Genomic DNA, 22,213 nt, shown 5'->3' with positions numbered 1-22,213 from the left:
GTTACCATGCCAACTGCGATGTAATTACTTTTCTTTGCACATCAATTTTGCCTCTCATCCAAGAAGCCTCGAGTGGTACCGTGGAGGCATGGGTACGGACCCTGCTAGAGCTTTTCGGCTTTTCTTTCTGCAATTTTCGATAACTGTTATTTTCCAGCGAAATTCAGTTTGTCATTTAATGAATCATTCTCAGACCATATATAATTTATTCCATTCAGTTTACGAAATATTACATTTCATACATTTCCAAAAGAAATTCGGTTATTTCGTTGCATTTTTTTTTAAGAGGTTGCATCAAATCTACTGAAACACAGAGAAAAATTTTAAATGCAACGCTTTTAATTTCTCCTCTGTCATCCGATATAACAGAATATCAGAATTTTTCCTTTCCTTTTTCGTACCTGGCCTCCTGCAAAATGTCCAAGACTGTTTTCTCGCTTTCATACAAGTAGATGCATTCTAACGAAGACATATGAAGTTTTTTAAATTGTGCAGTTTACAAATATTCAGGCATAAGGGCAATCCGCTTCATAATTCTTATTTCCATTTTTTTTTTGCGTGCCCTCCCTTGTATTTACCATTTCAAAGATTCTGAACGTAAGTTTTAAGTTTCATTCGACTTTTTTCTTCTTTCTAAAGGCTAAATTTGGCCAAATTTTGTGAAATGGCACATCTATATAGCATTTGCGACTTTGGTGACAAGTTTGTATCCACAATAATCTACGCTGTTCGTTCGAAGAGAATTATCAAGTTAAAGCATCAAGATTAACGGAACTGTAAATGCCTGTGTGATGTCAAATGCAACTCGGTGTTTACTCTTGCAACGTCAAACATGAAAATTTATCTTATTTCAACGAAATATTTACCCAAATGAACAGACCCTTAAAATTGTAAATCTTCTAATAAAAGCTGTTGGTGGAACTAATCAATATTTGCGCATTCATGATGGGCTTTTCCGTTTACTCAGGCCAAGTTAAAAGATTCGACTTGTCATTTTTTGAAAAAACTTGGCCGGATGTCCACTTGAGAGTGTCACAGATAAAAGTTTTACAAATTTACCATTTTGCGCTGTGCAATATTTGACATGTATAATCCCTCAACTGCATTCAAAATCTTGAGGTTTCGCTGGTTGTCACGTCAAATCACACGCAATTCAACGATTTAAATGACAGATATTGAAAACTTACTTTTATATAATTGCACCTACACATACACAAAAAAAAATTTAATATGCAATGTTGAAAAGAAAGTTCATCTAGTTGAACTTTAGATGGCCTGAAGATCTCGTAGGAAAAGTGCTGCAATAATATACGAAATACGAAGTACATTAGTTGCCACAAAGGGTGTAATGATACCTGCCGAACTGTTCCAGATTGAATAAATTACGCAACAGCGCCCTTTAGGAGTGACCATTGGGCTTCAGTAAAAAACGGTCAGCTTTGTTTGCGGGGGATGTTAATAACAGAACTGCAACTGACAGGACCCACGAGGTAAGTCGTATAGCTCCTATAAATTATGCTATCAGGATGAAAATTGTTGAAAACGGAAAACAAAGAAACTGATATGTTTCTTCGTATACAGCGAATCAGTTGGAGTAGATATTAAACAGCAAAGGCATTGTATAAGGAATCTAGAAATATTTGCTCACGTTCATCGATCGATTTATATATTTAACAGCAAAGTTTCCGATTGTCATTTAAAGTTGCTCCTTTTTAAAAGAGAATTTTGAGTCGGAATAAAACTCCAGAACCACGTTTGCGAACGAAGAGGAAAATAGATGTCTTATACAAAAGTGAAGTACAACCTATGAACTGAAAATCCATACAGATTAATTCATAATCAAAAATATTATTTTCTCCATAAAATATGACGTCGTTATGCTTTTGACTGGAATTGGTTAGGCAAAATTATACAACGACTTTAAAGAACGACATGAAAGTTTTGCTTAACAAATGAATTTGGCCAAAATCATGATTCTGCAAAAGAAAGTGATGACTGAAAAATACATTTCGGGTGACCGAAAGAAAAAGCATTCCGGTTTCTCATAAATATTCTACGGTAAACAGACTTTCAGAGACAAAAATGTAATAAGATACGCCTCCATTAAGTAAGGTGTAGAGGACTATCAGTAATTTTGGTCTCCATCCCCCGATTGGGGTTTGAGAATGAACAAGAATACCTATAATGGAAACATTAATTTACGAATAGTCGATACCGCGAAAATGGCGAGTTCCACATGCTTTTTGTCTGTATATTTTGTCCATCTCTATGTGTAAGTTTTTTAATATACGTCAGTTTTAGGGGGCGCAGGAGAAGGCACCGAACAATAGCAAGGTAGTATTTCTATCAGCGCAAGCGCGCGTAATAGATCGTTGAAATTTGTTTCTCTGCGGATAATTTTATTGATTTTAATCATTTCGCTCTTTTCAAACTTAATACAGGGTCGAAACAGTCCGTCTATCCTCACGTGCCAAGCATCAAATAAATACATTTTTCTTTTGTGTTTGTTTTTCCTCTCGCAGCATTATCTCCTTTCTTTTTCAATTTACCTTTTCTAATCTTAAGCAGAAGTCAGCAAACAGCGCACACTTAGCCCTTTCCTTCACAAAAATACTGGCTAAGTTCCCTCAAATTAATCGCCAGCTATGTATTTACATCCATATGCGGCATGAATTCGTCTCTGCAAAACTCCTAGTTAGGATGAAAAAGAGTGTTAACGTAACGTTTGGAATCTTTTGAAATTTCAATTCGCATGATTATCTTTATAGAGAAGAAAAACTTTTGGTCCCACAACAAATGGTAACTCCATAAAAACAAACAAAAACACAGAAAACATTACCGAGTTGTGGGGGGGGGGGGGGAGGGGGTGAAGGGGGAGAGTACTTCCCCATTTTAAAGTTAATCAGCATGGGTCTCCTTAAAGATATGGTTTTAGAGCCATTTTGGTCTGGAAATGGGTATGGATTTTTATTACTGATGGTCCTACATCAGGTATGGTTATCAAGACAAATGCAAACCACGTGTTTGGACCAAACACGTGGATTGCATGTTGCAAACCAACTTCAAACGGATTAACAGAGACGTGGAAGTACCAAAGAAAATATAAACAATTTGAGCTAAATTATCCGATAGAGGGGGCCTCAGCACTAAGGCAAATCTTATTTACATCACAAAACTAACATTTTGGAAGCCTATTAAGAGAAAAAAGATTTACGGTCTGTGATCGGGTGCGGAAAACGGTACGTTTTTCTCAGGAACCCAACAAAAAAAGAAGCTGCCACTTACACGATTCCATTCACCGCAAATTAGCCAAACAACCATCTCACGATGCAAGATCGAATATCATTTTAAGAACACCTGAGAAACTGACAAAATCAATTCTCATAACGAGATTACTGTTAGTAAAACAAGACTTCAACACTCAAGGGAGTGTGCATTTGAATTGTTCATCAAACGCCATTGTGTTTATTTGTCCCTATGGAAATATCTGGTATTGATGTTGGCGGCTACTTAAAAACTGCAAACCCATTGAGACACAGTTGTTTGCGATTCGATTTGAAAGACGCTAATGGAAGTCTTTGATGGAGGTTCACTTGACAAGTGGTGTCGAATGAGTCTGATCAACGAGTGTGGAAATTATGCAGAACTTATATTACGTTAGCAAGCGGACAAATCAAAAAATACCACTTTCTCTTACTCTTGTAGCGGCTTTATCGGGCAAGCATTGATAGATTACAAGGTCAGTGATATTTGTTGTGGATGGGTGTTCTTAACGAAGTATCTTAGTAATTTGGGGGTCAAGATTTTATAAATAACAGGAGAAAAGGTAAATTAAGCGAACGCTGTATATCGCCCAGCTTCTCTTCGCTTCTGTTTAATGAACAAAGTCCTAACACGAGAATCTTTTCTTGACAACTAAGATGGCGGTTCCCGTTTGGCGAACTTGGAAATAAGTACAAAACGGGCTGTAAGATGTATTTATTTGGACCAGTAGCTGGTATTTTTTAGCCTTACGTGTAATTTGTTTTTCTTATCAATGGTCACTCAACGGAAAACGCAAAATGGGCAAAGCTATATTCATGTACCCAAATGTTTTATACAACCGGCTGCTAACTGCGGATTGTTTTGTAATATTTACTTTATATCCTTGCAGCCAATAACAATACAGTAAATTAACTCACTGATAAATACATTTGAATTCAGTTTAATTTTTAGCCATGTGACATTAACATCTATCGATCGATTCTTCCGAAGGCACTTAAAGGCCCAACTTGCACGGTAAGAGGCGTGTTCTCTAGCGCTAACTAAGAGTTGAAAACACAACGCAGTTCACTAATTTCTTCTTTGACTCAACGTGTGATATTAATAATGAATGAACCTAAAATGAGTTTTAAGATTCGTTTCCTTATAAAATCGAGACCAATACAGTGAAGAAAGTGAATCGAGAGTGGCCTATTTAAGCCTGATTTCAGCACTAGTACGACTAAAATCAAGCCATTTCTCCATAATGTATTTCAGCTTATCATAAAATGAACAACTCTATGCAAAATTTATCGCAAAACGTACAAATTACTTCATGGCTTTAAATTTGGAGAGGAAAATTAAAAAAAAAATTGAAATGACTGACTTTCATATCATAAACTTTAGACTTTTAAAGGCACAGTTAATATCCTGTCAATTACAATGATTTTTATGAGAAACTGCTCAAGTTTTTGTGCCACTTGGAGTGAATCAAAATTTATTACCTAGTCAGAAAAATATTAACAGATATTTTAACAGGTTATCAAGACATCTCCCTTGTAGTACCGAATTGAAAGCCATGTGATTTATTTACTGCTTGGATCTCATTTTTACTGAAGTGTGCGAGCAGCTTATTTTTCATTTGCGGTACATCCAAGAGTAAGACACTTGTGAATTAAAGCTATTGTGTCGTGTAAATTATCACAGTTGTTGATAACCTTCATTCGTAAACTGTGAATACTAAATCAAGTAGGGTCTTCTCTAAATTAAAAAAAAATATCACAGCGACAGGAATATTAGAGACTTTAAAATGATTCAAACAAAGATCATGTTAAAGATTCAATTTAACTTTTGACATTCTACACTTGATCTATTTGCATGGTGAATTAAAAAAAACCCAAATCATAGTTTTTCAAAAGCTACATTCACAAGTCAATTGTTCCATGTGATTATCATGCTTTACTTAATCCTTATGTATTAGATATCGAAAACTCTGGTCTTTAAGCTGACATTGAAAGCGGTTATGATCTCTTCGCATTGGTGCAAAAAGCGTAACACTGCATCGCACCGTAAGTACCACTGAGTAACAGAAGAGGTCAGAACAACAAAAACAAACACACTTTCAAAAAGGAAAAAAACTTCGTCATTAGACGCCGATGACATTTTGACAAACACTATCTTGAAACTGCGGTTTATAACGTCACCCTAACATATTGGTTTGATAGAGGATAGATTTTTAAAGAAACTGAGGTGTTCCCAAGGGCTAACGCTTAAAACGTCAGTTTTAGAACTCTCTATGGTGGCCAAGTTACATAATCAACACAGTTGATTAAAAAAAAATTATATTGGTTTTAAGATGAGCCCCTACATGGCTGGGTGATGCATGTGAAGTGATGTTTTGTATATTGTCGTGATTTTGAAATCACAATTGAAAAACGGATTGTTTTTGTCTTCCAATTGCTCTAACTCGCATGATTACTTTCTTGGAAAAATTACATGGCTTAAAAAGACTGTTTCAAATAAATAAGATCTCGTGGAGATAACCGCTATCTTTTTTAAACGGTAACCTTTTTTCGCGAACTTTAAACGCCTCATGAAATGGAAACCATGCAAGTACTGTGAGGAACGAGTAGGCGGGAGTTGGCTAATACGCGTGCAATCAGTCAGTTTGAATGCCTTTTCGCAGTGTGAAGTCAAATTGAAATTACATGTATAGAAACGAATAGAATTCGTTGCTTTTTATTTTCGTCTTGATTTCAAGTAAATACATAAACTAAGATGATTCAAAATGAAATCGTGGACTGTTAGCGGGTCAGTGGTTTGACGACATCGCAGCCTTTCATTTCTTTAAATCCTGTATTTAGGTGTATTTATGACTAGTTGGAAAGGCTGAAGAGTAGATGATATCTTGGGCATAAAACAGAAATCTGGGCAATTTTCTTATAATTTTTCCAACGTGTTTGAATAATATTACATTTATATGCTAATAATGGTTCGGAACGAATCAGTGAACTGATTTGTTTAATTTTTGATAAAAGAAGTGGAAATTGCATACTTTGTTTTGAAAACGAAATTTAAATTTGACTTGTTCTAAGAATCTCGTTGGACGATGAATTAGTAAATCTCCTTATTTAGCAAGGTTATTTGGCATCCTCTCGTTCCAAAAGTATTTCCTCTACGGTTAATGATCTCATTAACATACTATTTTTCAATGGGGCATTTTGGATCAAGCCGGGTCACTGCTGAAATTCGAATTTTGATGTCAGAGTTTGACGCTGGTTTAGTTACTAAAGCTAAGAGGAAATTTTAATAATGACCTGTCTTCAAAAATGTCAGATTTGTGAGCTTATGACAATGAACTTTGTTTGTATATGCGATGCTTCTTATCAGACAACGAACTCAGTTTCGGATCCATGCAGTTATGACTTTGATTGCCTACGATATCTCCGATAAAGTCTCTCAAAAGGTGCAGGATGCGGTCGACAAAGAGCGGTACGTTGACAAAATGGCCCTTGAAGATCAAGTAAGCACTTTAACTATTGGAACACCTTCATCACTGCACTGTCTTACAGTTGTTGATGGCATAGTTAATTTATATTGTTATTGCGCTTAGAGAACTTGTCGTTTTTCGAAATCTACCGCGATGTATATCTCGCAACATCTACTAATAGGGTCTAGTAGCCAAGAAAAATGATAATAACAATTGCAATGATCAGATGGTTTGAATCGCAGGCGACAACATAATCATTTCCCTATACTCTTGACTTTTGATATTGGAGGAGATGTCGTTGCGTACGTAAAGAAACCGACTATGTGAGACCCATTTGAAACTACAGCATCGAGTTTTAAGCGCTTGCTCGAAATGGCTCGTGAGTCCTCAGAGATGCAAGCCAGAATTTTCAGAGGTTTTGACGCTATTTTAATTTTTATATGATATTTGACATTTGATGTTCATCATTTACCGAAATTTCACTAAGCAAAATGAGCGTTTAGTTTTACTTTTTCAAACTTCGGCTAAAATAATTTGATTAAACTTCTTTACAATGCCACTGTATATTTAAAAACATACTTTGATCTCTGATTGTATACTAAAACTAGAGACAGTCATGAAGAACACGTTCACTTTTAATCGCTCGGATACGAGAGCCGTTAAAACGTAAAAGTGTAATATCGAAAGGGGATATTGTTAACATGCCTAAACCATGAAATTCAAACTTTTTCCTATGCAAACAACAGTGCGGAAAGGTGACTTTAAATGAACTTCGAGTTCCGGCCATTCAGGAAATGAAAATTCATTGCTAACGGCTCTTGACTAACCCGTAAAGTAATTAAAAGGTTTAAAATGAAAAGATGATTTTGTAGTTAGTTTTGTTTTGTAGTGATAGTTCTTATCAACTGCTGTCTACTTTCTCTATACCTAAGGAGATGCTGTATGGTTTTCAAAATGATTTTCAGGTAGCATATTCATTGAAAACATTTCTTTGGTTTTTGGCAAGTTTTGATTCCCTTCCATGTCAAACATAAAGCGGTCATAAAAATTCTCAAATCATGCGCTACAGAAGCCGTACCTAGTCAATGTAGTTTTGCCATTTAGCCTGGCGATAGATGGATCTAGTAGGGGTCACCCACGGGCGCCTGGAAGGGGTTCCTGAATCGGTATAAAATTGCAAATTGATTATCAAATGACAAAGCAGCTTCTTCAGTTATGCAGTGCTCGATCAAGGTATGCTAATCTCCTTATGCACAGACGGTTTTCCTAAAATCGTCCGGTGGTCTCGATAGTACTTGTTTTCGTGACAATTCCGACGATCTATTAAATTATTAGGGGAGCATGCTTAAAAATAGTGTGAAGAAAGTTTAAGTTTAAGGGGTCAACTGGCGCTAATCGCTAATGCAAACCTTCTAATCCAAACATAAAACCACCAACTGTTATTAGACCCCGAAACGGAGCAAAATAAAAAGAATTCGAGTGAAAAGAAACAAAAGCAAATTAGCTGTGAACTAATTGGAAATGCCACCTGCAAGATGTAGATTTTGCCTGCCTAGTTGACTTGCAAACTTCAAGAAAAAAATGAAAGAAAACACTGAGCACTTTAAAGTCCTTGTAAATACTGCATACCTCGAGCATTATTTTCATTCATGGAAAGAGAGAAAGAGAGAGAGAGAGAGAATCAAGGAACTTTTACATAATGTATCAATGGTTTAACATGTAAAGCCCTCAATATTGCCATCAATAATTCTGCACGAAACAAGGCAAATAGAAAATTTTGCATTTCAATTTGTTTGTCCATTGTCGCTGGATTATATGAAATGTGAAATCTCCTGAAATGGTAATATTCCCCTCTGTGATTAAGATGAACAAGATCACGTTTTTCTGTGGAGGAGAAAGGGGAAATTAAATTATTACTTTTATACAGGTTTCGATTTTGTCACTTCAAAAGTGTCCCTTCTTTCTTTTACGAAGAAGCTTATCTAACTTTGACGAATCCTCTCGGAACATTCCGACTGTTGAATCAGTATTTAATGTAGACTTGTGTCAGATAGGGCCGGAGGCTGTTAAATAAAACGGCGATAAATGTTTCCATTTATGAAAAAAAGATCATGTTAGCCGTCTGTCACGACCGTAAGACAGCGAAAGCATATGAACCTCCTGCGACTTTACATACCTCTAAAAGGTCACAAACAACGCGTTTCTACGCAAGTCTATATTTCAACATTATGCACGACTCTTGAAACGTGCGTTAAACAGTATGGCGAAGCCAAACACTGACCCTCACGCGGCTCAGTATTATTCATCGGGGGAAGAAAGTTCAGAGGTTCGATTAATTTCATGTGGGGGGCCTTACGTTTTTACTCCGATCTTCACCGAAACGAATCGCATATTTTTTACTCTTTTAAGACCGAACTCAATATATACATTTTTGTGATCTTTTTTTTATTTATTCTTTTCAAAGAGATTTTCTTTCTTCATGCCCACTTCCATGTGTCACGAATTTTTTTGGCGATCTAAGAATAATCGTAACCCGCTGTTGGACTATTAACATTTATGACCACTATGCCATGGCGAAATGTTTACGGCTAGTGACTGAATAATTAGAACGGTGTAATAACGCAAGTTCAAACAAGTCATCGTCTGCAACTTGAGTTCAAAATATTGCAAGGAAGTTTACGTATAAAACTCGATTTTTTTTCAGTGACAACAGGCTTAAAAGATAAACGCTCGGTCGCAGATGTTCAATATTGTGTTTCAAATATGAGCTCAGCAGCTAAACTTTTTAAAGCCAGTTGCCGTAAATTTAATCCCGCTGAGAAATATTAACTTTAAATTGGAATCAATGACGTGGGCATCATGGTCATCAAAATATGCACAATGAGAGTTTTATTCATCTGTTTGTTCGCATGGTGTACAATCTTTTGTTTCTTCCAAACATAGCCTTTATCTTCCATTTTGTATTATTCAGAGGAGGTTTTCTGTCACCTTGTCTTCCCGAAAGCGATATATCTTCACAAAGAAATAGACATAAAAATATATTTGTATGTAAAGTTATTTCGGGGTGAACAAGGATTTGTTCAATAAAAGCTGTGAGTTAAGTTTAGATATAAACAGTGAAAAAGAGGATATTTCTGTATCACGTAGCCGTGTATTTTTTGTGAGGCACGCATTGACGAAACGAAAATCGACGCCACTGCTACAGACCTTGTAGTATTAAGGGCTTCAGAAATTCCATTTCCAAGCTTTTCGGGAACAGTGAATTCCCTGAACATGGTATTGAGAGGAAACCCGTTTTGCTTTTGTTTCAACTATTGCAATAATCGAATTATCGTAGGTCTGGTTTATTAAAAACAACCGGGAAAAGACTTGTGTCTATAACAAAAATTAAAATGTTTTCAGATTTGTGGAGGAAAACTAAAGTGAGTACGTGCGTGTATGATTGCTACGCTTCTGACGCAGTTTTGTTTTAAGAGATAAGTACATACACACAAAAGAAATTAATGGAACCATTATTTTCTCTTGGTACATAACACCAATGTAGATCATCAAGTATCGGAAACAATACAACCAGTAAAGTCCTTTATGAATGTGTTAGGTTGATCGCAATGCTAACAATCTATGGTTACACGAAATAGAAAGGTTCTACGTAGTCAGCTAATGTATTTACTGCGCTGACAGCGGAGCTCTTTTAAATATTTCAACTATTATGCATAATATACAGTATTTTTGGTCTTCTGCTGTGATCGTTTTTTTTTGTTTATAACCATTATCGCCAAAGAAAAGAAAGCATCACGAGAACAAAGACAAGTCTGAAACGCGAAAGTCTTTTTTTAAAATGCATCACTTCAGTTCTTGAAAGGTAAAAGTTCGATCAAAAATTTCATCCTGTAAATTTTGCTTAAATTGTTGATGGTAGATTCACGCAATCTATTTTGCCGTTGTTAAAGTTGTCTTTGTTTTACATGAAAATGAGTTTCTAAGAAAATTGAAACGCTAAGACTGAATGCAATCGCCCACGAAAATGTTTTTCTGGGCATTGTTCGCGGCTAATAGCGAGTTTTGTCAAACGATCTGCCTTTTTCGATTCTAAATTGAACCTTAAGCGGAAAGCGATAGCATGAGTTTTTAACAGAAAAAATAAGCTGCCACTTAAGTTTTGATGTCTCCATTGCTGTGATACATTTTGTGTCAGACGTGTCTACATTGGTGAGACAGCCAAAAAAATGATCTTTTATCTAAAGACAAGGATATATAAATACTATAGCACGAGAGTGTTGCCCTACTGAGAATTATTAGGTTAACCATCTTCTTTAAGTGTGTTTCGGGGAATCTCAAGCTGTAAACTGCCATACTCTATCGATTAAAATAAATAGTTCGCCCCGACATATATCTAACTTAAAATAAACAGTCTCCGGAGGATTATTCTGGAAACGGTCATGTTGGCAGCTAGCTTCCTTTCGATCCAAAAGGATTATGCAAAATTTTTAAGACTTCCTCTCCAGATGTCATATTGTTTCCTCTTGGTTGCAGCAATGAAGTGAATCACGGACGGCTGCCAGTTATGGCGAACAAGTCGCTTTTCTTCGTCACCTTTACTTTGCTGTTTTGGACAATCAGATGCAGTTACTCTACTAACACGACCGATCTCTACATCGGGGGATTTTTTGGTGTCAATATCAAAAAAGGCGCTTGGAGTTCAGCCGCCCTTATTCCAATCTTAGAAATGGCACTGGAGCACGTGAATAACGACCCACGCATTTTAGTGGGCTATCAGCTGAAATATGTGTGGAACGATTCCAAGGTATGTAGGGGTAAAAAAGGGACAAAAGTTCGAATGTAAAATATTTACAATCTGGTAAAATTTGGTATAGACTTAGTTACCCGTTGAAAATTCAAAAACACTTGGCCATATTATCTCTATGTTATGTCCAGGAGTTTAATTGTGAAAGCTGAATAATAAGTTGTGTAGAGCTCAAAAGAAACATACACAATTTAGACTAAAACCGCGGAAAATAGGAGACTGTTTTTTTTTTCAATTTAATTATTTGCTCATTAATTTTTGTTCAACAAAAAGTGCTTGCAAGTCGTAAAATAGCAGTAAAAACGTTTTTCTCATGAAAATTGCGGAAACAAACCTCTCGAAGGGTTCGAAATCTTTCAACCCTAAGGAGAACCAAGAAGTAGACACTTGTTGCGATACGGCACCAATTTTTAATCTCACATTTAACGATTAGCGTAATTTTCGTAGTGTGAGAGTGGATCAGGCATAAGAGCAATGCTGCAAATGATTGACACTCCTCCACACAAGATTGTTTTCCTGGGTCCCGGATGTTCTGTAGCAACAGTACCTGTTGCAGAAGCCGCCCCTTATTGGCAGGCAGTGCAGGTAAATAGTAGTAATGTGTTTTTTTTTCGTTGGCTAATATAACCCGTAGAAAAATTTTCCTTCATTTACCATTATTTAACTTGGGAAGAAAGAGAAATACAGTTCACGCCTCTAAAATATTCATTAAATAACGACTCAACTTCATTAAATTTTTCAATACATATAAATTTAATTCTATATCAACCTTTTTTCGTCAATGGAAGAAAAGTGATTAAATAAAATAGGATCTTGAGTTGTATTGAGGATGTGCATTAGCAAACCAGAAATTATTTTAAATTTGTTCTTTTCTCAGATTGGGTACAGCACGTCATCGCCACAATTTTCAGACAAGGAGAAGTTTCCTTTGTACTTTAGAACGAGCACCTCTGAAACAATGGAAAACCCGTCTAGAGTTGCACTTTTAAGACATTTTAAGTGGAAAAAAGTCGGCCTCATAGTACAAAACTTGGATATTTACGTACTGGTGAGATATATTTGGTACCAATATTTCTTTAACTCTTTAATGGACGTTAATACGTAGCCATTTCACAATTTGCAAATAGCTTTAAATAACTAATCCTTCCTTACAACCCACCTACTCATGTTTGCTTATGTGACTGGTACTTTACGTTACGTGTTGCAAAATCACAATCAAGACAGTTATCACACAATAACCCCCTTTTTTGCGTGTTCTTCGGTTATTTCCTTCGAAATTATGCAAAATTTCACATTTGCCCTGGGAGCTTAACTTCTCGGCCAAAGTTACATTTTTCAGACAGTCTCTCAGCCACGGATATTATCAGCCGACGTACCAAGTGCCCGAAGGGCTTTATTCACCAAATGTACAGAATGTTAAGAACTACTTATTGATTTTCTTTGTTAAAATTATTCATTGGTGGTTATTTTCATCACTTAACAGACCAAAGAGGCACTTATTCCAATGTTGGAGGAATCAAACATTACCATAATCGCAACAGAGAGCTTCAAAAATGATCCGTCTTCAGCAGTCAAGTATTTACTCAAGGTAAAATAGAACCGAAATTGTCACGGTTCACGCAGAGCTCAAAGAGCATCTCTCCTTTAAGAAAGGGTTGACGTCGAGGGGTGGAAGGTTGGTATCGCAACAACAAAAGAGAATCCTGTGTCGCATTGTAGGCTTGTTGCTTGCTCTCGCCATGATAACGAATCTAATCTCCCACTCATTAGTTGAATTCATGTTGAGTTTAGGAGAGAGATGCGAGAATCATAATTGGTCTGATGTACGAGGACATGTTCAGGAAAGCTATGTGTACGGTAAGTTACAAACACTAAATTAAATAATTTTCCTTGCTTTTATCACTTTAAAATGCCTCACGTGTTCTTTTGTAATATTTTGAGTAGAAAGCCCTAAATAGGCGCGAAAATCAAAATAAAAAAGGCACCTGACTTAGATTTCAAAACTTCTACCTTAAATGAATCCGTCGCATAACGTACGTTTCACTTTTTCAGCGGTAACATCATTGCCTTTGCTCTGCAGGGGACATCAAAAGATTCTTTTCGAATGCTTTTATTTCATGATTTGTTTTTAAAATTTCCAAGGCCTACAAGGAAGAAGTGTATGGCAGAAAATACGTGTGGATCATAGTTGGTTGGTACAACGAGGACTGGTGGACAAAAACAGACGTGGAATGCGAAGGGGAACAGATGTTAGAGGCTGCGGGTAGTTTGATAGAAACTCTACCCTTATCTATTAGTGCTTCACAAGAACCCACAATATCAAACAGGGTATGTTGGTTGGAAATGCTTTTGAGTCACAACCACTTATTTTTTTTTAACAGCTTTATTGACCATTACACATGTTACATACAGCAAATTAAACAGCCAAGAAAAAAAAATGAAATATATGTGCAAAGTGATTTAAAGTGATAAGGTCAAAAGAGAAGGTGCGAACGGGACGCGAGGACCCATGCGAGGCACCTCCCATGGTACAAATAATAATTAAAACGCGATCGACCAAAAGACGCCAAATTTAAAAGACGCTAAAAAACTAGGGATGGCAGGGGCAGGATCGTACAATTGACCAGGTACAGGGATAGGATATGTCAAAGTGATTGTGCAAAAGGTGAAACATGTGCTCAGTAACAAAGTTGCGGAAGGAAGCAGTAGTTGAAAAACTGGTAGGGGTGAAAATTTACAGATATAGTTCCAGAGCTTAATAATACGATTAAAGTAAGAGGCCTGAAAAGTGCTAGTTTTACATACAGGAGTTTTAAGGTTATAAGAATTACTTAGTCTGGTTCGGCCGTGAGAAACAGAAGAAACAAAATCATAAACATTGAGATCAGTAAAACCATTCCGACATTTGTAAAAAAAAACAAGATCTTTGAGTTCGCGGTCAAATGTCAGAGGAAGAAGTTTCAAAGTTAAAAGTCTGTCTCTGTATGACATCACGCCTACACGTTGTTTGAGGATCCACCTTGTGGCCCTCCTTTGAACCCTTTCAATTTGAGTTTTTAATGCACTTAATGATAGATAGGAAACTAACAGCCAAAACTTCATTAAATCAGATAGCAATATTACTGAAAAAATGAGTTGAGCGTTTTTGCAATTTTTTTTTTTGAGAAAAAAAAGACCATTTCAATAACTGCTTTCGATGTACTTTCCACCGAGTGACGACGTAAACAAAACAAGAACTCCTCAATTTATTCATAAATATCAAAGAAAATTATATAAAGCCTAAAAAATGAACCTATAGACCTCAGGGTAAAAACAATATCGTTGAAGTTATCATCAGAGCGTTTTAAGCAGAGGCTAATTGTAAGTACTTTCCCTTTATGATGTGTCCCGGCAAAACTGTCTAAGCTTATCAGAGAAAATCCTCAACTAGATAGAAATAAGTGATGTCGTAAGTTTTGAGCTCGATAAAGAAATGAAGAAAGATGTTTTTCGTCTTTTCACGAGCGTGGAACAGAGAACAAACCGAGCTCAAAACTTACCATCTCTCTTACTTCTATCTACAAACATTACGCTATCGACATTGCTGATCCTAGCAGTATGCAGGACGCGTGTCATATAACTTTGTAATAGACCTCGCTCACTATGGAGTCTCTGTGGCTTAGTGGTAGAGCATCGGAGCGCGGAATGCGAAGGTCTGAGGTTCGATTCCTCATGGGGACTCAGAATTTTTTCTTTGTTCCACGCTCGTGATAAGACGAAAAACATCTTTCTTCGATCTTAAACTATCCAAAGGTTTGTATCTAATAAAAAAAGTTTCAAATTTCTTTTGCTTCTTTCAGACTGCTGCTGAACTGAAAACAGATTACGAGGACAGACTTAAAAAGCTTAACTTCACTTACAACATGTATGCAGCCTTTACGTATGACGCCGCTTGGAGTATTGCCCTTATGTTGAATAAGTCCATTCCTCTGCTTCGAGAAAAGAACAAAACCTTGGAAACGCTGAAATATGGCGATAAAGAAGCAGCTGAGATCATGAGAGATCTTCTGTTCCGTACAGACTTCTGGGGAATGTCGGTACGTACTCTAAGTCCTGCTATCGCTTTATTCCATAAACTATGTTGTTAACATTTAATAATAACCGTATGAGATTGAGAAAAATGTAGCGATTGGCCATAAAACAAAATGGCATTCTCAGCTAACCAAAGTAAAAAGAATTACGAATGCACGATCACTGTTTATAGATCATGCGTAGGGCTCTCGACCGATGAGGCAGAAGAAAAAGGTTTACAAAGAACCATAAACGTAGATATTCAAACGGAGTCTGAGTTTTTACGTCTGTGTTGCACTCTTATTCCTTTTCAATATTCCCGGTGGAATCTGGATTTTCGTGAAGGGGTTTCGAGAAAATCTCTAGCCGGAGTAAACGAGTTGTGCCTGCTCTCATTCCGATTTAGGAGTTTAGTTCCTTATAAATCAAAATTAATAGGTTTTTAGGAAATTTGCCCAAGGACGATTTGCATAGAAAACATCTCACAACCAGTCTTCTAAACTTCAGAATTGAGTGAGTAGGGAGAAAGGAAATCATTATCAAATAGTTAAGCATTACAATGCAAAAGCTTCCACAATTCTGGCAGGGCCGATTTGCATTACATTACACCTTTCCAGGGTCATGTGACGTTCGACCGAAAGTATGACAGAGAGACTGTGGTGCAAATTTCTCAAAATATACGTAAGTTGGAGAAAAATGATGGCTAATCTACAGCATAATTAATTCAACTAATAAGGACATTTTCATTGAAATAACCTGAGGTTAAACTTTAAATCGGACTGGCGTATTTCCAACTAGCTCTTCTCAACTCAGACATTGATAAGGTCATGATTACCTGAGGTCTCAAAGCGATTTGATATGCTGATCCCCAAATTGTGACCTTCTTTTTTTTTAGTCGCCGTCATTAAAAATTGAAATTGAATTTCTCTTCCCTAAGAAGCCTGTTGGCGGTCGTGATACGCCAAGCTTTATAAAGCTCTGGACTACGAGAGAAGAGCTCATGATGACGTCGTGAGCTGAAAATTTACTCAAAGCCTCGTTTATTTCACATTTTTTCGAATGCTTGCCTTATAGCTCACCCGATTACAACTTTCATTTGGATACTCTTTTGGTCTCAGTGTTTTGGGTGAACTCACGAATAAATGGAACTATTTTTCACCTTAAAAGAAAGACATGTAGGCGTATTTGGGTATTTTAATGGGAACATGAGTTGCGCTTATTACAAACATTGCCAAAGTTAGACCTTTCTAGATGTTCGATTTTCAGCTGTAGGCCCTCCTTTTTTGCCCGTAGCAAGGTGACGCAGCCGTTGAGCCCGTTCTCCTTGACAAGTCGTTGGAGGACACAGACTACACAGCCTCTCAAAACGCTCGTTAACGTAGCCACGAATGAGTGCTACAGCGTACTTCAGCGCGCGATAGGGTTGATAAGGAAAAATAAGACTATAAAGTGGGATAAATACTAATAACATCTATGTGATGCACAGGGGGAAAAAGGAAAAGTGTTGCCATGTTGGATATCCGTAACGGATCATTAATTCTCCTTAGCGACAGTTTTGAATGGGAAGGTAAGTTTACCAAGGAACTATCAGGTATAGCTTGACTATCTAAGAAAATTCAGTCACGAAACCTGTAGATAGACGGTCTTAACAGATCTGGTACAAGTGGCCATTTAATAAGCGCCAAATGTCAAAAGGAGAATATTATTTCGTTTCCAAATGTACTCGCTCTATTCGGGAGGTTTTCAAATTGACGGAATAGACTTCTCTCTCCAACTTCTCTCGATAACTGCGCCTTGATAGGTAAATCCTTTTTCATCCAACAGAAGACTGGTCTGCCACATAGCATAAAATTAGCATTAGCTGATGGTCAGCCTTAAATTATGATCAGATTCCTCTATGGGATAGAAAAACCCTCAAAAATGTGCCCCAGTCCCAACGTGTGGCTTCGTAACTCAGTTGGTTAAAGCGTCCGGCCTCAGCACGGGTTGGAAACCCGTCCGGGCCTGAACTTTTTCAGGTCTCTTTTCTGCAATTGCTTAAACTGCAGTTACGAGTATCATTGCTTGACTTGATTATCATGTTATTTTTTTGTTCAAAGGCGGCCGAATACCAGGAGATGGTGTCACAGTTATGCAAAAAGTGTTCCAAGAAAGACCCGGGACAACGGTGACCTTTTACGTGTTGGCTTGTGCTGGAATACTGTTCTGTTTGCTTTGTTTACTACTTAACTTCGTTTATCGAAAGCATAGGTACTAATGGAAACACGATGTTCTTTGTTATTATTTTTTGTTTGCTTTGATAGTATCCTTGGCATTATGAGTCATGTTCTTAAAACGTTATCTGTTGTTGGTTATCTTTGTCAGGTTCATAAAAATGTCATCTCCAAAGTTCAACAATATCACTGTCGTTGGATGTCTATTGTCATATACTGAAGTGTTTTTATCAGCTTACAGTAACTCTTCATCGGCAGAATACAATACCTCACTATGCTACGTAAGAATACTTCGGTTTTCTTTGTTTTAAAACTTATCAATGCTTATTAACAATTCTTAAAGAGCCTTGTGCTTTTCACTGTCTAGATGTTTGAGGGTAAGCAGTAAAAGGTAAAGTCTGAAAATGGTACCGAGTTTGTTGCAGTTACTTCGCAATAAAACATTCTAAAACTCCTTAATCGATAGTCTGAGAAGAGCTTTACCGCAAAACAAAAGTTACATTGGAAGCTTAACTTCCTCTCCGAATTCACATCAATTTTGAAACTTAATCCAGAAAGCGATACTGTTACAAAATATGACCATGTCCAGCTTTTCATTTTGCACTCCATCATTTCCAGTATGGAAATTTATGCATTCTGTTTTGGGCAAAAATGGCTTTAACCGGTAAAAATTAATATACCACGTCATAATTCATTTCTTTAATAGTTCTAAAAATGTTCTTTTTACATGTACGTCGCCTTCGATTTCTACTTTCGATTTTCACATTTAATCAATAAGATGAACCTTACTTGATCGTCTCTGTTTAGATAAATGCTTGGCTACTCTCTACTGGTTTCACCCTGGCATTTGGGGGAATCTTTGTCAAGACTTGGAGAGTTTACAAAATATTTACAAACAACCAGATGAAAAGAGAGGTCAGTAAAAATTGCACATTTGAAATGCAGCGAGCAATTTATATCTCACCATTTCCTATTCCGTCTAACCAGTTTCGCCCCATCCATTTTCTCAGCAGCAATTCTGATATCCACTTGGGCCCTGCTATGAAAGAATAGCTAACCTATCTCCTCAATTTTGTAATTAATAAACAAGGAAAACCTAATTAACAGCAAGAAAAGCAATTGTAATGCTGATTATGAAGATGAGAGATCTTAAGGGAGGAACTTTGACCAGGTGGATGGCCTTTGGGTTACCATTTGCGTTTCAATATCGAATAACTGATAATAGGTGAAGAGAAGAGGCACTTGAAATGTCACATCCAGAGTAAATCACAGAGCTCCGGTTTGTTCGCTTCATGAGAACCTCACTTAAATGTAGAACGCCTAGTTAAGTCACATTTTCAATGGTTTTTTTTTCAATCTTATCTTCTCTACAGCTTGGAAAGCTTAGTAACATCAGTCTTTTCTTGAGGTTATGTGCTTGTTGGTTTATAGACGTTATAATTTTGTCAACTTGGGCAGCTATTGATCCACTTACGAAACAACTCAAGATGATCGACGAGGAGGTAGATACGTAATGTTTGCATTTATCTTTCTGTCTATCTCTTTCACAAGAGCATTTTTTTTCTTTTGATCGCTCGTGGAAAGGGCTCTGGTCCATTTATTAATCTAAAGCTTCTACACTTTCTTCCACAGGCTGAAGATAATGACGATGATGTTACGGAGGAGCTGCTGATTCATCAATGCACTTCTAAGTATTACGTGACGTGGATGATGTCGATCTGCGGATTCAAAGGGATTCTATTGATATTTGGTGTTTTCCTGGCCTGGGAGACAAGAAATGTTACCTATCCTTCACTGAACGACTCCAAGAACATCGGTTTAGCAGTCTACAATGTATTCATGTTTTCGTGCTTAGCTATTGTGACTGAATTCGTGGTGACCTATCCACCTCTTCAAATTTTGGTTGTAAGATGTATCGTCTTCGTTGGGGCCACGTCGACAATTTCTTTGTTATTTGTTCCAAAAGTAAGAGTTTGACTTATTTTTTCACAATCCTATTCTCAGTTTGCTTTATCGTAAATTAAGTCTCAGAGTTAAATCTCTTATCATAATGAATCGATTTTATTTGTGAGATGTTGTCTGGGAGATAGAGGGGTTAGCGAACTGTTCAAGAAAAATGCATGAAAACATCTTCATCTACATCAAAAAGAACGATAAATGGTCTTGACTACATCCTGCAAGGAGGAATATGCTCCAATCTTCAGGCGAGGTGGAATCATGCTCGAAATTATCCTCACTGTTGATGCTCTAAAGGGGCATTTTGAATGTAACCCAGGGTGCCTTGAAACAATTAAATCCAAGGTAAATTAAATGTAATACCAAATCGATTTGCAGTGACTTGAAACTATTTTGTTTGTTGGGTGTCCAGTGAAAGATTTTGTGTTCTTTTACGGACTGTAAAATGACATCTGGCGATTTTGTATAGGATGTTTTGCAAACACCATCGGCATTCTGAAAATCAAACCCACTAGAGAATTGGGACTGAACAAAGAACGAATATAAGACTGAAAATATATTAAAACGATAGAAAGGCTCTTATCATACAATTACATTGTCGTTGTTGTTGTTTTATGTTTTCACAGATTCTACGCTTAGGGAAACAGAATCAGATAGATTCAATGTCTGTCACAGAACCAAGCCGGAGTGAGTTTGAAACACGCGGGGCGACTAATTCTGAAATGCGAATAGAGACGTACAAGAGCAAAAGCTAGATCTCGCACTAGATCTCGTAGGACTCCTAAAGATCTCCGACGAAGGGAAATCATCAGTGGATGGTTAAAGTGCAATTTTCATGAGCCAAACTTGAAAAGTTGAATTAAGTATATAAAATGTTCGACGTCTAAATGGATCAAGAACGGTTTCTTCATTCAGGAATGGTTCGACAGCTCTTCCCGCCTAACTTGTGTCGAACCAAATTCAAAAATCAATCTAAACTATTTGAAAGAAGTTCTCCAAGATCAATAAAGAGAAGAGCTGCGCCGACCGATCAAATTCGATGCTTGAATCAGCAAGTCAAAGCACTTCTTTTCGAGCTTGAGTTGGTCCAAATTCGAATAACCTTCGTCTCATGAAAAGTTCGGCATCCGAACTGAATGTCATTGAGCAAGGCTGAGGATAATTTGAAAATATTTAACAGTTATCTTCGTGTAGTAAGAACAACTGCTCAGACATCACCTCTTCTCAGCTGAAGATAAGACATATGAAACGAAGTTGATAAGCAATTTCGATTTTGATGGTAGAGTTTCAAATGAGCTCTTTCATGAAAATAATCGGGATCTTTCAATTTTAAAGCAGGAAAAATTTCGAGAGCCGCTACCAGACATCACTCCGTCTCTACATCTGACTCTACCCACACTGATGCATTCCTTTTTGCCTAGGGTTGATTTTTCAGTAATTCTCACCATCTCAATTTTTTAATTCTGTACAAGAATTTTCCTAGATGTATAATTTGTATGCACTGTGCAAATTTTACGATAACAACATCATCTTCAACAAAATCATATAAAAATATACATAAAAATCAATAAACATATAACAATTTTTATTATTAAACTCTTATTCTATTAAGAGGCAATTACATCTGAAAGGATGCACGAAGATCACCGCCTGTAGCAAAAAAGATGACATTGCTGATTCCACGGCGCATGCACGCAGCAATGAGCTAAATTTGAACAGGATCCTTTGACACAACAAACGTGACTGTTGGGAAATCCTTATTAGTAGCCTCACAACTAAGGTTTTTTGTGACATCCAATATCGTATCCTACAGTTAATCGGAGTAATCATTGGAAATTTATAGATTACAAATTGCAAATGCAAATAGAGATATTTCCCCCATGAACGGCCGCAGCTGCTTCTTTATTTTGTATCGACAATCATCTATTCTATCGCTTGTTTTTTTTTTTCAGGCTGATACTTTTGCTTTTACTTCAGTTTTTAAGAAATAGTTGCTTTGTGAATGAAGAGAACTTACTGATTTTATAACTAACCCTAGTTGATTCAAACTGCCACTAAGATACGTCTTTTTGCTGTAATCGAATTTCTCGTTTATAATTCAGCTAGTATACTTTTCACATTAATCTCAATTCAAGACCAATTTAGCTTGACAACTGAATATAATGACTTTTATGCCGGGCCATGTGACGGCAGATAGCTGAGCTATATCACAAGTAATTTATCGACTAACCAATAGATATGAAATTGACACTTGAAGCTTTACTTACCACGTCTTTACTTCTTTTAATTAAAAACGTTCGGATGAAATTAATTGACCAATCTAAAGGCGACAGTCAGGAGGAACTCAAGAAGAATTTAACAAGTTTGATTGACAGCCTGTCCTGCCTGTTAGACACGTCAAATTAAATTTACCAGTTGAGAGCGTGGGCTAGAGTCCTTATCACCTTGAGCTGTTCATTC

At 36.8% G+C, this 22,213-nt stretch overlaps 1 protein-coding gene across 6 annotated transcripts; it reads left to right on the top strand.

Annotated features, from left to right (window-relative positions):
• Positions 1–1,257: 1,257 nt before the first annotated feature.
• On the top strand, positions 1,258–21,344 carry LOC113668600 (gamma-aminobutyric acid type B receptor subunit 1). 6 transcript variants are annotated; one of them, XM_027184535.2, is made up of 16 exons: positions 1,258–1,490; positions 11,264–11,534; positions 11,982–12,119; positions 12,412–12,582; positions 13,018–13,122; positions 13,326–13,391; positions 13,677–13,862; positions 15,374–15,610; positions 16,202–16,265; positions 17,071–17,151; positions 17,684–17,834; positions 17,949–18,078; positions 18,605–18,712; positions 19,171–19,299; positions 19,430–19,762; positions 20,380–21,344. In XM_027184535.2, exons 1-16 carry the CDS (start codon positions 1,453–1,455, stop codon positions 20,506–20,508), a joined length of 2,337 nt encoding a protein of 778 aa, XP_027040336.2. In that variant the 5' UTR covers positions 1,258–1,452; the 3' UTR covers positions 20,509–21,344. The 6 variants fall into 6 exon arrangements, with proteins under 6 accessions (XP_027040336.2, XP_089070069.1, XP_027040335.2 ...); XM_089213943.1 differs by lacking the exon at positions 1,258–1,490 and adding an exon at positions 4,201–4,278; XM_027184534.2 differs by lacking the exon at positions 1,258–1,490 and adding an exon at positions 6,485–6,763.
• The last annotated feature ends 869 nt before the right edge of the window (positions 21,345–22,213 follow it).

Source organism: Pocillopora damicornis, chromosome 8 (assembly GCF_964200805.1).
Source record: "Pocillopora damicornis chromosome 8, jaPocDami1.2, whole genome shotgun sequence".
NCBI classification, from domain to species: Eukaryota; Metazoa; Cnidaria; class Anthozoa; order Scleractinia; family Pocilloporidae; genus Pocillopora; species Pocillopora damicornis.
This window is presented reverse-complemented; position numbering and strand designations above follow the sequence as displayed.

What these genes read in the sequence shown, in the direction of transcription:
- LOC113668600 (XM_027184533.2), top strand. Translation starts at nt 6,617, where the DNA reads ATGCTTCTTATCAGACAACGAACTCAGTTTCGGATCCATGCAGTTATG. An exon ending in GATGCGGTCGACAAAGAGCG is followed by an intron (nt 6,733 to 11,263) that starts GTACGTTGACAA and finishes TCTTGGTTGCAG; the next exon opens with CAATGAAGTGAATCACGGAC. An exon ending in ACTTGGATATTTACGTACTG is followed by an intron (nt 12,583 to 13,017) that starts GTGAGATATATT and finishes ATCACTTAACAG; the next exon opens with ACCAAAGAGGCACTTATTCC.